The 17,688-nt window shown below is 40.3% G+C and overlaps 1 protein-coding gene across 1 annotated transcript in view; it reads left to right on the top strand.

Moving 5' to 3' along the window:
- The first annotated feature begins 1,705 nt into the window (after nucleotides 1–1,705).
- Nucleotides 1,706–17,688, top strand: part of nr5a2 (nuclear receptor subfamily 5, group A, member 2) — a 73,698-nt gene continuing 57,715 nt past the window's right edge. The window contains exons 1-4 of the mRNA XM_078258769.1: nucleotides 1,706–2,328; nucleotides 5,380–5,498; nucleotides 9,383–9,524; nucleotides 16,885–17,591. Coding sequence (XP_078114895.1) covers nucleotides 2,247–2,328; nucleotides 5,380–5,498; nucleotides 9,383–9,524; nucleotides 16,885–17,591 — 1,050 coding nt within the window. The 5' untranslated portion in view covers nucleotides 1,706–2,246. The remainder of the gene's footprint in view (nucleotides 2,329–5,379; nucleotides 5,499–9,382; nucleotides 9,525–16,884; nucleotides 17,592–17,688) is intronic.

Genomic DNA, 17,688 nt, shown 5'->3' with positions numbered 1-17,688 from the left:
ATACACACACATGCTGTTGAAACGTTTATGTTTTTATTTTTAACCAAACAAGTCAGTGCAACATATGCACAGCAGATATATTTGCATAGGACTGAACAGAAATATGCTCACAACAAACAGAATACTGAAAAAGAAAATTGCAGAAAAAAATTATATAAAAAAAAGAGGTGCTCACATGTGGTCTTTTTATAGTGCTTGAGGTGTTTGGCCAGGTGGTGCATATGTTGGCCAATTAGCTCATGTAGTGTCATTTTGAACAGCAGTGTTTTGAAATGGCAAACATGTGACTTGCTGTCAGATTGTTGTGTCTTATGCAGAGAACCTGTTCAGTGCATTTAAAAAGTGCCATTTTGAATTGCAAAATGTGTGTAAAGCAGAAAATGTGTTTAGACTTTTGGAGACTTTAGAAGAGGTTTTGCTCTCTGTGTGTCAGTTTAAATAATTGTGCTATGCATGTCATTTCAGTGTGTTAGCAATTGGAAAAAACTGTAAATTACACATATGTGTGTGTGTGTGTGTGTGTGTGTGTGTGTGTGTGTGTGTGTGTGTGTGTGTGTGTGTGTGTGTGTGTGTGTGTGTGTGTGTGTGTGTGCGGGCGCGCGCCTTATGCGACCCTGATGGTCTGCCCCGTGACTTTTTCCTGCTCGTCCTCACCGGCTCAGACAGATGATAAGGATACACGTCTATGTAAACTAAAATGTGTGTGTGTTTGTGTGTGTGTGTGTGTGTGTGTGTGTGTGTGTGTGTGTGTGTGTGTGTGTGTGTGTGTGTGTGTGTGTGTGTGTGTGTGTTGGAGCGCATGGAGGGGGGATTTTAGGGAACGTAGGCGTATCATTATTTCTAGTATTTGTGTATTTAATTTGGAGTCTGGCGTCAGATCACTAATTGATCCCCGCTCAGCCAATTACTGATAATAATTCAGAAGCACAGGTATAATTTATTACGTAAGGGGGCTGCATTGATTCGAAATTAAAGGCCGGTTTAAGCCTGAGGCCGGCGCTGCTCACGCTTTTCATAAAACTGAACAAACAAACCCAAAAGCTACTGATGCTACAGAGGTATTTCTTTTATTTATATCGGTTTTATGCATAATTTCATATGTCCACCTGCATAATAAAATAATATAGCGCTGTTAGAAAAGATAAAAGAAAGAAAGAAAAAAAGATTAAAAAAAAAGGTTATTGCATTGTATTTAATTATATGTAATGACATTTTAATGATCAGTTGACAAAGCAGAGAACATGATGCTAAAACTGTTTATTATTGAGGTTAACTAAATTTAGCTATTGCAATAAAATATATTCAACAGATATATAAAGATGAAGAGTGTTATAATGCATATCCGCTTGCGTGTGCTGCAGTACGCTCCTGTTATAATACGTTCCAACCCACATACCTCGCGCGCCGCCTTTGCGCTCCGTGCGCTCTTGGGGAGTCTGCTCTCACATTGTTGCATCACCTCGCTTTATTTCCTTGTTCTCGCTCCGCTTTTAAAGTCCATCATTAACGGGATTAAACAGCTGAGATTTCGGAGAGATGGAACTAGAGGGTTTGAGGCGATGTTTCCCGGTCTTCTCTTCTGATTGGATCAGGGGAAGATGATGTCAGACGACCGCATGCGCCCCGGATTGGAGAGAGAGGAGTAAACAAAGCCGCGAGGAGGAGGAGGGGGAAGAGGAGGAGGAGGGGGAAGAGGAGGAGAGGTCTCCACATCTCGAGACAGTCCGACCGACAAACCGGCGGCCCCGGTGGCGCGTACTCGTATGCTAAAGGCTGAAAGTTACACTGAAGGTCCCACTTTAATGGCTGGCGCGCTAAAAAAAAAAGACTTTTGGAAAAGGGACACTTACCATCGTCTTTTATTCCGGACGCTGTGTGCATTTTTTCTCGTTTGAGTAAGAGACAAATTCCCGAACTTAGCGCGCAACTGTTCCTTAAAGTATCGAAGGAATTAATCGGCTGCTGTCTGCGTTATTATTGCTGTTCCGTGCGCTAATGCAATTTTGAGAAATTAAACAAGTGAAGTTATATCAGAATAGACATGCAGCTGCGATGCAACCCGGTCGTTTGAGGACAGTCTGACTCGTTTGGATCAGGCATCATGGTCCGATAATTGGAAGACAGAGAGAGACAGAAAGTAAGAAATAAAGAGGTAAAAATACATTTGGGACACTTTGTTTGGACTCTCACGTCCAGGTGTCCCGCCGAGCGGTGCGGAGTCTCCAGCTCAGGCCGGCAGCGCTGACATGCTGCCCAAAGTCGAGACTGAATCCCTGGGACTCTCTCGATCGTATGGAGAACATCGGCGCATGCCAAGGAATATGCAAGGTAAGAGCTGTCATTGATTTTCCTCTCGTACGACCACAAGGCAGATTCATAAGCTTCGACTTAAGTAGTTTTACGGAACGTTATCAGACTGGAAGTCCTCAGTGCGTAGGCTGCCTCAATGACACCAAAAGTTTTGAACACGCGTTTATCTAACACATATCTACGGACAATTTTAGGACAATGACTGGTGATATAGGCAATATAGACTTGATGGACGTGTTTAATTATTAGGCACATTAAGTTCGTTTTTGGAGATTTTTTGGAATTTCTATTAGTATGGTTTGTGGATAGCTTTCTGTTATTTTCTCAAAATCTTTACTCTGATATAATAATTAGAAAACATGGATGCAGATCAAACCTGGACACATTTTTTTCTATGGTGTGGCGCGTGATCAAGCACAAATTATACCGAGCAGCTGTCACTCATGCTGGAAGTGTGCGGGCGCCTGGTGCGTAAACACGGTGAGACAGAGCAGAGTTCTGTGTATTTAACTCTTTTATTTCTGTGGTTTTAGAATAAACCACTTGACTTCTTCTCAGCGTAATATGCAGAATTGACTTGTGATTTTCTCTGAATACAAACAGCAGTTTAGAGTTTTGGCCAATTTATCAAAAAGAAGAAAAGAAACTGCAGAGCATAATTTTAGAGATTGCATTTAGTGATTTGCCCCCTGCCAAAATTTGACCTCGGGACAGTAAACTTTCGTCAAAGAAGCCTATTCATCCTGGTCTAATTTAAACTTAATAGATATTGTTAAATGGTCATAATTGTGATACAAATGAATCTGAATTAATTTATATTTGGTGTGTTCATAACAAATTTCTGCTTTTTAATTCATACAAAGTTGGTCTAAAAACGTTATTTCAAAATTAGGATTAAGTAAATTGGAGCACTAAATATCGCTTTTATGATGCTATACTCATGTATGTACTTTATCTTTTTTGATTTTTTTTTTTCATCTTACGACAGATGTCAAATATTAAGTTGAAAGTGCGAAATTAGGCCTATGATTTAAAAAAAAAAGTACAGCTTTGATTGAGAAAAAAAATCAGATTGGGTATATTTATTACAATTTCCTACGGCATACATTAGGATATGAGATATATATTTTATTGATCTGCTTCTATAAAATCCACAGAAAGCAGCGACAATTTTAAAAGGGACTGACTCTTCTGTCTAGACAAACTCGCGTATCCCCCTCATTCCCCTCACGTCATTTCTCAGCAGTATGAAGGGGCAATCAATTAGCCCGGTCTTGGTTTATGAGACGCTGATAACATACACTCACAAGACAAGGAGTGGCTTGTTAAAGAGCACATTATCTATTTTCACGCAACAAGCTCGGACTGAGAGAGGTTTTCTCTTGGAATCATCAGTGCTTTTGACAAATGTTGTAGCTTTTTGGAAATTGCATGAGCAAGTGGCCGTCGAGGTGAGAGCCAGCAGGTGAGAGACTGTGTTGACCGGTATGTTTCTGCTCCTAGTGTAACCTGCACACACCTTTTGTGCACTACCTCCGCTTGTTAATAAAGCAAAAAGGCAGAAAAAGGAATGGGATGCAGGAGGGTTCAACTAAACTCAATTTAGTTTATCTTTTGTAATACAGACATAATTATGCTGTAAACATTTTTTTATTAAAATGCGACCGCAATTATAGCAGCAACATATGTACAATTTTAAGGGAGAAGATATCTGTTTGAAATCCAGATAGAATATTTCTGGAAATGTTATTTATTTGTGGTATGCGTATCTGCAACCAGTGCCCCGGTAATGTTAACGTTCTTGATTAAAATGTGTCCAAATATAGCAGCTGTTGTGCGTCGTGAGTTCATGATGGCAGGCCATACACATTTTCTCCTTTATGCGCTTTAAGGCAGAAGAAAGTTCGGAAATTGAGTTTACTTTGAGCTTCTGTGGAAGAAAAGCGGCTCGGTGGAACTTGTTGCTTCAGCTGGAATATGCATGAATCAGCAGGGCAGCCCGTTAACAAACCAGAAATCATGTCTAATTAAAAGGTCTTAGTGAGCAGATGAATGGATTTGAAGTTGAGCAGTATATGTAAAGGCATAGGAAGGCATCTGACATAGCCTATTTCCACACTTACATCCACATCCACTGAAGCTTGCCTGTTTGATCCTGGCTGCTTTGTATGATTGCAACCATAAATGCGATGTAACTCTTAAATGTCAACTATAGCGCTGTCACTCCCAGTCTTATCAATGCAAGCATGTCCAATACGCAAGGCAAAGGGGGCTACAACAAATACAACAAATACGAATCGAAGTATATTCAGTCTTAAATCTTAATGAAATAAATGGAAAATATGCCAATGTTGTGGATATACTTATTTCCAAATTGATTTTAAGTTACAGTAATTCGTTGTATATTAAAATGATCATGTCAAATCATATCGACGACTTGTAAAATGGATTCTTTTTCCAGCACACGCAGAAAGTCACATCAAATGTTGCCTCTGCTTTTGTGCCACCAAAAACACACAAAATAAACAATCGCCCTATAGCATTGCGAGTTATTCTTCGAGAGAGAAAAATAATGTGAGTTCAAGTTGGTTTTGGATGTTTTTTCTCCTCGCCTGCAGAGATAAGGGCTTCTCTGTGTGTCTTCATTTGTCTGTGGGCGGTAACGTGTTCTCCTCCAATCCTTAACTCTAATATCTCTCCATTTCCCCCAGCGATTTCACGACTTAGAGCATGCATATTTATGAGGTTCACTTTCCTGCGCTTTTTTTTTATTTATTTTTTGGCTCCTGTCTGCAACGAATGTCGAGGAGAGGGCGGCAACAACGAGAAATAAATGGTTGCGTCCTTTCAACTCATTCCAAAATCAACTTAATCGTCTTCCCCTCCTCAAATTAAACCTCAACAAGTCCAACAGAACTTAAAAAAAAAGAAAAGAATCTCATTCAATTGCGTCGCGTGGTTTCCCGTGGTGCATCTTGATGGATGAAAGTGGGCTTTTGGAAAAAAAAAATAAAAGATTGCTCAGCACTGAAATAGACTTCTCTCTGTGTGTCCGTGTCTCAACCTCAGCACCCCAGTTAAAAATGATGGACTACTCTTATGACGAAGACTTGGACGAGATGTGTCCCGTGTGCGGAGACAAGGTTTCAGGCTATCACTACGGACTACTGACCTGCGAGAGCTGCAAGGTTAGTGCCCTCAGTCTTCACTCCCGAGTGGAAAACCATTACAATAATATTGTGTGCGCATGGTGACTTTTCCTCGTATCTGCTTTGATATCTAAAATATTCCTAGAGTCTGAAATTGTATTTGGTAGTGAGGTCTCAATTATGTATAGTTGCCTAAATTACTGGTGTTCCTGTAGTGCATAAAAGCCTGTCAGTGTCAGGTTTACAGTGGCTGAGTACCGTTTGATTGTTTGTAGTAAAGCTGGACTTACTTATTAATGTGCTCTTCGCCATTTTTGTTTACTTTAGTATGATTATTTTCCTTAAATATTGCAGATACAGCCATATTTGTATTGTTCAATTTTAAAATACAAACACTCCATACATAGAAATACTTTGGCTCTTATATTTCTCTACATGTGCTGTAATTCTGTGTATTAAGCTCTATTATTAAGCTTGTTTTTTCAGTTATATTTTTTGCACAATAGGTACTTAGCCGACATTCTTGTCCAGAGTGATATGCAACAAGTGCAACTGTTCAGTAAAGAGTCAGTTCCTCTTCATTAACATTACAGGAAAACCAAAGAGGCCGAAGTTCACATATTGTTGTGACAATTGATGTAACAAACTTTTCCTTGTCAGAGGATTTTGTGAAGTGGTGAATGGCTTGGAAAAGAAACAGTTCAAAAGCATGCAAAAGGGTTTTGTAAATTATGCAACCACCAAACACAGGAGGGGGGGGGGGGGGGGTTAACCCTGGAAGCAAAGTACACAATAATACCGGCTCTGTTTGGACAAGCATGTTCTCTACTGTCTAAAACTCATCACAAGTTCATTAAGACAACATTGTCTGGTTGCAAAATGTTTCCATAGTTTAACAATGAGGCTACCGCAAAGCAAACAGTTAAAGCTATTATTTTGAGCTCTATCAACAACCTATTTGTCCCTTTCTGCCTATTTCCACAGTTTTCTTCAACACTGAGCTAATAGGCTTTACCCAAGTTTTTTGTTAGCCCAGTAAAGCTGTCCGCACAAAATTAAGCTAAGACAAATGTCTCTGTGTTAAGACTATTCAGTGTAAAATTGCCGTTCACGGTATTGATGCCGCAGCTCACATTTCTTGCCTATGTGGTCATTATTCACAGCAGATGTTATAGATTTGATCCCATATTATGACCTTGAGATGCCGAGCACTTGCTTGAAGGGAGACGTCAGTGGCATCTCTGCTGCTTTCCAGCCTCAGCACAGGCTCGTGTTGAAGAGCCAGTCCACAAACCCATTTCCCAGTTCAGTTGAAACGCTCTGGTGTGTGTGTGTGTGTGTGTGTGTGTGTGTGTGTGTGTGTGTGTGTGTGTGTGTGTGTGTGTGTGTGTGTGTGTGTGTGTGTGTGCATGCAGGATGTAGATGAAGTCTTTTATAAAGTGCTATATATCCTTGTTGAAACATGATTGATAATTACCTGAAGCTTATCATTGATTATCTCTAAAATGCAGGCAATCTATCCAGTTAAAGTATGATTGTCAGAGCTGGAGACATACATCAGTATGTTGACATGTTACAGACTCATATTGCTATCAGCATATTGCTATCAACCAGGCAGTGCCATCCATCTCCAGTGTAATAGAGGTTCCTCTCTGGCCACAGCTGCCTGAAAACGGCAAGAACCAGCACTTAGATTTTATTCTTAGTTTTCTATAAACATCAAAGTACCTCTGTGTCAGTTATTGTTGTGCGCTACCTGAGGAAGATTCACAACTTTGTGGTATCTGATTTCGAAAATACTTCATAATTTCCAGCGAGTCCTTGCACCCTCTCACCCCACCCCTGCCTATACCCTTCAATCCATAAAAAACACAGTTATGTATAACACACGTTTGTTAACAGGGTCATATTTCTTTGAAGGTTTGGTTGGGTCGCCAGTTTTGGGCTGAGGAACACACATAGAAAGAAAGAGAGAAAGATTCTTTAACCTCCCCATAATCCTACAGCTCACACTGCACACACAGTGTTTTAGTTCATACTGACACTAGCCTACATAAAGTAAACATGGTACCACATCGTACCTGCTGGAATAACAACAAGCTGAAACAGGCTTCATTGTCCTCGTTGTACACAAACAGGCTCAATCCCAGAATGCTTCATTTTGGGAGACTGAGACTTTGCTAAGAGAGCAATTGCAGAATAATCCTAAAATACTGACATTACAATCAACTAGTAAGAAGGTCAAGGGTCAGAGCCATAGTGCATTGTTGATATATGTCCAACAATATATTTAAGATCTGCAGAAGTTTAAGGAAAGAAAATACAAACAAAGTAAGAGATTTTGTTTTTATTTTAAAGTTAGACAGAGCACATATCAAGTAAGGTGTATGGGAGACAGGGATCCGAGGAGATAAAGTGGTGATGTGAATTCTTTTTTTTTCTCCTTCTAATTGGATTTACTGGCCAATATCGACATGAAGTAAAAGCAGTTTCCTGGTTGGTGTTTTTGTGCGGAGAGAGTGCCGTTTTTCAGGATGGAATTCCAAGGTCAGGAATACCCAATTGCTCAGATAATTTATCACAGTAAAATTGGACACTCGTTTTATGAATAGCTTGTGTCTACTTTACAGCATATCAAATAATTGTAATGATTTCAGATTTTATGTTGATTTGTGACACATTTTTGGGTTAATGAGAAACTTTGCCATTTTTAATGGTAACAGAAATCAAAAGTAGTTTGCAGCAATCCCTTTATGAATAAAAATGAGCCTTGATGAGTGTCTTTTCTTCGGTTTGAACTGCCGGTCAAATTAAAGCTTTTTAGTGATGTTGTCCACTAAATCTCCAGAAGTGATGTAGTGTGGTTTTTAAAGCATGTTAGAATCCAGTTTGGTTCAGATATTTATAGCGCATGCTGTGCACTAAATATAAAATTGGAGAGAAAGTTCTCTCTCGAGCATGGATTTTTAAGCACGGAGAAGTCGATAATCCAAAAAGAGTGCAGTGGATTTTTTTTTTTTTTGGGATGGATCAGGCAATGCAGATTGTCAATTAAATTTGTGTTTGGTGAGATATTGACAGCAGCATGTTCTTTTTTATTTTTGTTTTTTTTAAAGACTAGGTTTAAGGATTCTCCTCCTAGGTTATGGATCTAGAATACGTTAATACCATCTTCCCTTCGTTTGATTTTCACTGCTGCTGCCTATAATTAATTCCACGTTGCAGGTATGAATCTCTGTAATCCCGGAACTGTGAATTATGGATATAATTTATTGGATTTTTTGGACTCCTGTGCTCATATTTTTCAATAATTAAGTGGAGAGTTGAAAAGATGCGTTCCCCGTAAATTCTAGAGTCTTTACCTAATTCATTATTAATTTAATATATTAATAATGTTGAGAATAGCAATGTAATTCTGACAGGACATAAACTAGATTTCATATCCTTTATAAATTAGTTTACAATGCAGGGACAACACTAAGTGAGGCAGGTATGTAGAGAAGTTATGTTTTGCTCATTTGTTATAGGCTGATTAAAATTAAGGTATGTAAATGAAAATGTATAAATAATATCCTTGTGTGACATTATCAAAAAGTGTTAGTTTTCAACATTATATAAAAAAACTTTTCAGAAAGACTGAAATGTGTTTCATTTGTAACAAGTATGTATTCATGCCCTGCTTTATATTGCATCACAGCATCAATTGGAGTGCAGCTTTCAAAACTTCACCCTGTGTATGTGTGTGTGTGTGTGTGTGTGTGTGTGTGTGTGTGTGTGTGTGTGTGTGTGTGTGTGTGTGTGTGTGTGTGTGTGTATATCCATTAAGCCTGTCCCTCTCCATCTGTCTGGGAGTGTGAATGGGCCAATTACCGTCGCATTGCAGGGGTCAAGCGGGTTGACGTCTTAATTGGTTCTCTCCGCAGGGCTTCTTCAAGCGCACCGTCCAGAACAACAAGCGCTACACATGTATAGAGAACCAGAGCTGCCAGATTGACAAGACCCAGAGGAAGCGCTGCCCGTACTGCCGCTTCCAAAAGTGCCTCACCGTCGGCATGAAGCTAGAAGGTACGGCAACATGTTTACATTTTGACAGTTCAGGTGTTTGGCTCATGGCTACTTAAAATCACAAGTTTTGCTGGTGATTTTGCTTTTACAATTCAATGTGTTTCCAGTTTAAACGTGAGGTCACGATGAGATGAGAGATGTTCAACAGTGTTTCAAAGCGCAACAATGACTGGTAGATAATGTGTAGCTGTCAACATTTTGGGATTCTTCAAAACAGATAAATAGGAGACAGCTGTTGCATAAAGGAGAAAGGTCTTTCATATCCAAGTGATTACATGTATAACAGACAATGTCTTGCTCAAAGGCTCCCGGACAGAACAGATGGCTGTTATTAGTACTGAACATGCTGAGCAATAATCAGTGAAGTACTCATTTCCTTTGCTTAAATAAAAGTATCAAAATTACATAAGTAAAAGTACATATTATTAGTCAAATGCACTTAAAGTATCAAAAACAAAAGTATTAATAATGCAGAAAATTTTTATTATTATCACTAATGCGTTGCAAGTATCATTTTACTGTAATAGGTGGTCAATGTGGAGCTAACTTTAACTATTTAATATAATAGTAGTGGGTAGTAAACTGCAGTAACTAAAGCTGTCAAAAAATGTAGTGTAGTATTAAGTATCATAATAATTAATAATTTCTCTGAACTGTAGTACTGTATAGTTGAAGGATAAAGTAGAATAAGACAGGAAATACTCAAGTAAAGTACTTCAAATATGTACTTAAGTACAGTACTTGAGTTACATTCCACCACTACCAGTAACAAGACGGCTTCTAGGCCACCAAATGCAAATCCAGGCTGGCTTTCACCAGTCACAAGTCTTTTAAAATAATCTGGGAGAATATCTATCTTTTTTATAGTGCACATACATACATATATACATACATACATACATACATACATACATACTGTTTTTTCTGTTCATGAATAGTTTACCACAGATTTGGTCTATTCTGGGGTTTCATAGCAAACCCCACACAGTAAAATATGATCCAGAGTTTACAGTACACATATGCAGCAGTGGAAAAACAGATGAAGTTATTGCTTTATGTGTGCTGCATTATACAGTATTTTTTTTCTTCGAGATATGATGCCTGTTTGCAATTATTCTTACTGAAAGTTGGGGAGGGAAATATTATAACATGAAGCAGCTACAATTGGAGGTTGACTGCTTCTGGACTTCCACAGAGAAGTTTTAAAAAGTTGAACACATAGCACATTAACTTTTTTTGGAAACTCAGAGTGAAAATACTCTTTCATGATCAATTTGCATGTGAATAGTTTCCTTCCAAACTGGCATACATTATCCACCATTTAGAAAAGGTTGATACCTACTTTGACATAATAATTGCCTGTATGAAAGGAGAATATAGTGTTTATTTAAAGATTTAACAATGAACAGTAATATCTGTTCTCACAAATGTATACCTAGAACTTTGTGAAGTGAACCCTTTCATTACCACCAAAGCGTTAAAATCCAGCATTGCTTATTAGTATTTAAGATGGGGTCAGGGGGAGTTAAGGGGTATCTTGTAGCTGCTGTGCACTTAAGCTTGCCAGACAGAGTAATAGATAAAATATTAAACTTGGCAGCAGGGCGAGAATGGTAATGATGATACTTTTGGCCAGCTGTTTCGAGGCCTCTTTGTTTAATTTGAACGTGGCTCAGAAGCTTGTTCAAACATGGCTATCCAGAAGTGACAGGACGGCAGGGCAAGAAACATTCTTCCAATGGTCAAAGATAATATTTAAAATCAACTATTTTTCCACACATGAGTTGACAAGTTTTATTCTGAAATCGCTAATTTTGGAATGAATAAAGCGACCTGAAGGTCACCTTTCAATACTTGTAAAAGTAGGGGATTTAAAAGCTAAAGTTCGTAGTTATTATTTTGTTACAATACTTATTATTTTGTGACAATACTGTCATTTAAAAAATACTGGAAATTGTGGTACGTTGTGTAGTCTTTTACATGTGTTGTTATTTATACAGTTTCAGTCTAATATTGAAAGAAAGTTTTTTAAAACAAATAAAAAAAATGATGATCACGTACAATTGAGAAAAGTTAATGTGTTAAAGAAACTAGACCCTGGGAGGGTAAAAGCAAAGACTAACTAAAATCTTTCCGGAGGCTTCTTCTCCTTTTAGTTGCCGTGTGGGCTGTAATTAATTGCTGTTAATTGTGAATGGCCGCTGGGCAGAATGTCCTAGCCTGTCATTTTCTAGCTGACACGGGTGGGGAGGGGGAAGCGTTTGATTTGTTTTGCTGGCGGTAGCTTTCAGCTCGGGGCAAGACGGGCTCTGCAGCACTCTGTCAGGGGCCAGAAGCTCCAGTGGGCAACTCCTGCCACAACCAGTAAAGACGTCCCTTACAGAAAGGCTGACACCCCTCAGCACACACACACACACACACACACACACACACACACACACACACACACACACACACACACACACACACACACACACACACACACACACACACACACACACACACACACACACGCTTCACACAAACATACAGCTCTCCCTGGTAAACACATACATATATTCATGAGAAGCCCAAAAAGGTGTTCAGAGGGCCACAGGCAAGAGGGAGAAGCTGTCATTTGATCTAAAAAGAAATGTGTGTACAATAGCTGTGAAAGAGGAAAGGATCTTTGGGGGTCATGAGCAGTCTTTTCATTCCATTACACAGCAGCTTGGAGCAACATGTGAATTCAGGATATCGAGTGGAAACCAAAATGTATACAAAGATTTGAGGAAAACTTTAAAGTTGACTCAAACTCAAATTTTTCTGACTGTTTACATTTGGCTTTCTGTTGTTGCTCAATGTCCTTCCTGTTTGTTGACGGGACGCTTTGGTGTGAGGGGGGTGTAGCAGTAAAGAAGTCTGTGTTTGCGTGTGTTAATGTTTCAAAGTTGAGGGAAGGTAGCGTAACAGTGTGAAATGGCAGATGGGCACATGTCAGAGTGATCACCCCATACCAACACTATACACAATTTGTATTATCTTGAGCTGATAACAAAAATAGTTAAACCTGACGCCTGGCTTTGCACAACGAAGAAAAGACACTGCAGAGGCATATCATATTCTCCTCCGTCTGTACTTCTGTCACTGGATAAATGACATAGCTATGACCCAGTGTGTAACATCCAAGATATGATATGAGATTTTCAATAATCTCATATTAACTGTGAGAGTTGATGCAACAACTAAATTAATACTCAAGTGAATCTGGATATGAGTGTGATCTTTAACCTAAAATCACTCTAACCACATGCCATCAGTTGCTAACATCAAACTGTTTATCATGAATTATACAAAAGTTAAATATATTTTTATATTTTATAAATTAATTTAATATGTGTCTATAAAAAGCTTGTTTAATCTGTTAATGTATCTGTTATAGTTACTGTCAGGGGCATGCGGGTCATTGTGTCAAACAGTAAAAAAAAAAACACACACAAAGACAATGATGATGGAGCCTGGCAGCCACACACTCATTTAACCACACAAACACACAATGCTACCGTGTTGTAAAAATCTTAGTTGGTACTTAGTAGTTTCTTGGTATGCCCTGTAGTGCCTCAGCTCTTGATGTTGACTCATTGAGGAAAAAAAAGCCACATCCCACTATGGTTTGACCCATTAGCACGTCTTTCACTAAAGCTGATGAAGCGTGCCATATCTGAACAGCTCCCACTGGCATGATTTTCTTTTTATGCTCGCTAGAAGTTGTCTTGCTCATCACATGCTTCACTGAGCTGCCTAATATTTCCTTCACTTGTGTATCATCTTAAAGACTGGTATTAGTGATACTGTGGGTTTGAATATACTCTGTTTCTACTGTGCGCTATTTAATAAAGCAGAAGCATGCATGCAGCTTTTGTCCTCCCATGATAAAATGCTGATTATTTTTCTTTACAGTTTTTAGATACTGAATGCTAGGTAGTATTTTCAGCTTGATTCAAAGCTGACCAGCCAGCATTGTCTTGTTTAAACCAGACATAACAATATACAGATTTAAAGTGGACTATTTATTTTGGAAATCTAACTCTCAGTTTAACTTGTATTGGACTTTTTACTCTCATTTACAACATCACTCAACAGACTCACAGATGATTCTTTTCCATGCACTTCATCAATCCTTCATCAAATCTAAATTCATCAATTACTACAAATGCAAAACCTCTATTGAGCCATTCAGCACAAATAAGCGACACCCTCTGAGTGTTTGTATATTCCTCACTGTATCTCTCTCCCTCTCCCTCCACTTTTTATTTCCTCCCTGTCTCCGTCTTTCTCACTCTGATTTGTCTTCCATCAGCCTCCCAGTACCTGCGGTGCAAGCCAGGGAGCTGTCCCATTACTTATGCATAGGTATCATAGGTATTCATGTGTGTGCATGGGATAGGGCGCATACGTAGCAGGGGCCGGGGCACCGACATGACAAACAGGGTGTCAGCAAGGCTCCACGGGGCCCATTAATATGCTGGCGGCCGACAGGGATCCTCACCTACGCGTGCTTAATATTCCTGTATATTAAACAACCATAAATCAGAGGATTTAAGCGCTGAGGGCTGTTGTGTGTGTGATTCAGTGTTTAAGGGGATATGTGTGCAAAGAAATTGAGTGTGTGAAGGATATGTGTGTGTGGTTGTTTGTGTTTGTTTATGTTTGAAACGCTGTGTACACGGTGTACGGATACTTTTGGAAAAGAGGAACAGGATTTTGATTGGGTCCGTTTCTGAATTTATGGATGTGTGTGGGTGTGCCTGAGTGTGTTTTTGTGTGGACGTGCTCTCAGACGGTAAGTAAGTCAGGGGAATTCAGAGTTAAGACAGTGTCAGCCTTTTAGCCTTTCAGCCTGGCTTTAGCCCCAAAGCCTCACTGCTAACTCACAATATCCCCCAAACCAGATCCTTTTTACACTAATAAAAGTTTCTTCTTATGTATGTTTTCTTCTTTGGGATGCTTTCTGTTCATATTTTAATTTTATATATACATATATATATATATTTTATAATTTTTTTTAGTTCACAGTATACATTTCCCCCCAGTTTCTTTTTCTTTCTGGCCTCTACCTTTGCGCTAAGCTAAGTGTCCATAGCTGCAAACACTGAAGTTTGATTAATTTCTGTACGTAGCTGTCTTTCTTGTTTGCCTGTTCAACAGTGGTGGCTGTCACTGTTATGCTAACTGTTCAGCCTGTGCTGTTAATGCCAAACAAACATCAAACATATCCCTTTCTTGGCACCACAGAAACCTACTAGTGAGTTTAAGTTTGGAACAGACACAAGCTTTTATGAAAGGGAAATTCAATTACTGCTGTGTTTTTTTTTTAAATGTTTCTGCATGGAAACATTTACAAATTAGTAACTTACAACTTTTTCATCCTATTAACCTTCTAAAGTTGCAGGGTCTTATGATAACTTTGTCATAAACTCAATGTTGCCGCATCAAATCCATTAACATCTCTCCACCTCAGTCAAACACACACATTCATCTTCTCCCCCAACACACACCCCTACACTGTCCTGCTCTCCTCTTCCCCTCCCCCTTCCATATTAATCTGTGTTACATGCATGCAAATCACCTTTAATTAGAGACAAAGAATCTGTGTGTGTGTGTGTGTGTGTGTGTGTGTGTGTGTGTGTGTGTGTGTGTGTGTGTGTGTGTGTGTGTGTGTGTGTGTGTGTGTGTAGTGAGACCTCCTCCCCCCAATCCTAATATTCATGGTGTGATGTGGATCCCTGGGTCCGAGGCAGGCAAGAAGGCAGTCAGGGGCTTGTTTTCCCAGTAGAGCCAACTATTAGTTTCTCAGCTCATTAATTACGCTGTTGTGGAGAAATCATTAATAGTTAAAGTTGCCCTACAATAATGTATAATGGATACATTTGACGGCCCCTGATTCCTTATTTTTTTCCTTTGATGTGTGATCAATTCACACACATCATGTCATGATAATCCCTGAGCCTCGTTGAGTGGGCACTGGCGTTGACCTCAAGCATGTTGGGAAATGGTCTTGTGTGTGTGTGTAATTTCACTGTGTATAAATTACATATCATTTCAGCTGTCTGGCCTGCTACCATCTCTCTGTGTGATCTGGACCAGTGTGTGATGCGTTCCATGTTCGTGTGTGTCTCCCCTCTCGGCTCCTCTCGCTCAGATCAGTGACAGACACTTTTGTGACGGAGGTCATTAAAATCACTCCCAAGGCAGCTCAGAGTGTGTGTGTGTGTGTGTGTGTGTGTGTGTGTGTGTGTGTGTGTGTGTGTGTGTGTGTGTGTGTGTGTGTGTGTGTGCCTCTCCTCACCCCCACCCCGCCCCCTCCACACCCACTCTTCAATTTTCTTCTTCTGTTCTTTCATTCATCCGTCAAGAAATCATGAGCTAACTCGTCATGTTATCTGACTATTCACTTTGTAGTGTCAGGGCAAATGTATGTGCATGTATTTGCATATACAGTTAAATGTGTGGGTTTCTTTTATCGAATACAATGAAAATAAGTCTACAGTATTAGTATTAGTGAGTGTTTTTCTGTTGCATAGTCTCCCAGACACCCGTTAGCTCGTTGCACGCTGGGCTCAGCGAGCCTCGTCAGAGTAAGAGGTAATTAAGTATGAATAATTAACACCAGCGCCCCCCGACTGGGAGACAGCAGAGCAGCTTCCCCATGGCAGCAGTCAGCCAGATCACACATGGCCCTCGTAGCAGTCCACTGTATGCCCGGCTTGTTCATTAGAAATACCCACGGCACAGACTCGTTGTGATCCTCACCACAGGATCCTGCACTGGGGTGGGAGGCAGTGGGTCATCATGGGTATGTTTGGTTCATCAGAGAAAAATAAAAAATCAATTTGCTCATTGTCAGCATTTTCAGGGCTTTCGGGTTTTCGTAAAAAAGACAGTGACATTTTGAAGCTTTAGATATTGCAACAGATAGCATTTTAAAACATATATATTTAAAAGGAAAACTTTTGAGGTGTGCATTTGCTGAGTGGTAGTGAGAGATAGCCAGATGTAAAATGATCAGAGCGGTTCACAGACGTTTGTGTCTCTGGTCAATGAGTAACGACCCTATCTGTTTGACCTGTGGGGTTTGGGAGTAAACAGGTAAATGTCAAGTGTAATCACCACAGAAAAACCTTTGCCCTACATACAATGAGGAGTTGACTTCCATAATGCCATGCTTATATCTATATACAAACATGGACAAATTGCTGTCAGGTTATGAAAATACATTTTATACATGGTGGACTTCTCATTCTGGATGAAACACTAATTTAGTTTTAATATTGTCTTCTTCCTTCTTGTCTCCTGTTTCATCTCTCTTTCCATCTGTCAGCTGTGCGGGCAGACCGCATGCGTGGCGGTCGCAACAAGTTTGGCCCGATGTACAAACGTGACCGGGCCCTCAAGCAGCAAAAGAAGGCGCTGATCCGAGCCAACGGCCTGAAAATTGAGGCCATGACTCAGGTGATGCAAGCCGTGCCCACCGACCTCACCATCTCCTCAGCCATCCAAAACATCCACTCGGCCGCATCCAAGGGCCTTCCACTGAGCCACCACCCTGGCCACCACACCGGTCACCACCACCACCACCATCATCATGCCACCGCCCTGCCCCCCACAGACTACGACCGCAGCCCATTTGTCACTTCGCCAGTCAGCATGGCAATGCCACCACACGCCGGAAGTCTGCAGGGCTACCAGGCGGCCTACGGACACTTCCAGGGCACGCGCACCATAAAGTCAGAGTACCCAGACCCGTACACCAGCTCGCCAGAGTCCATCATGGGCTACGCCTACGTCGATGCCTACCAAACAGGCTCGCCGCCTAGCTTCCCTCACTTGATCGTAGAGCTGCTCAAGTGTGAGCCAGATGAGCCACAGGTCCAGGCCAAGATCATGGCCTACCTGCAGCAGGAGCAGGCCAGCAGAGGCAAACACGAGAAGCTCAACACCTTCGGCCTCATGTGCAAGATGGCTGACCAGACACTCTTCTCCATCGTGGAGTGGGCACGCAGCAGCATCTTCTTCCGTGAACTCAAGGTAAGTGTGCATGATCCACATGATGAGGGGGGTTTTGTTTGAATGTGAGGAAAATGTGTTCATTTTTCTACAACCTTATTTTCATGGTTTTGGCCAT

This window comes from Sander vitreus, chromosome 9, assembly GCF_031162955.1.
Source record: "Sander vitreus isolate 19-12246 chromosome 9, sanVit1, whole genome shotgun sequence".
NCBI classification, from domain to species: domain Eukaryota; kingdom Metazoa; phylum Chordata; class Actinopteri; order Perciformes; family Percidae; genus Sander; species Sander vitreus.
Note: the sequence above shows the minus strand (reverse complement) of the source record. Positions and strands in the feature narration are given on the sequence as shown.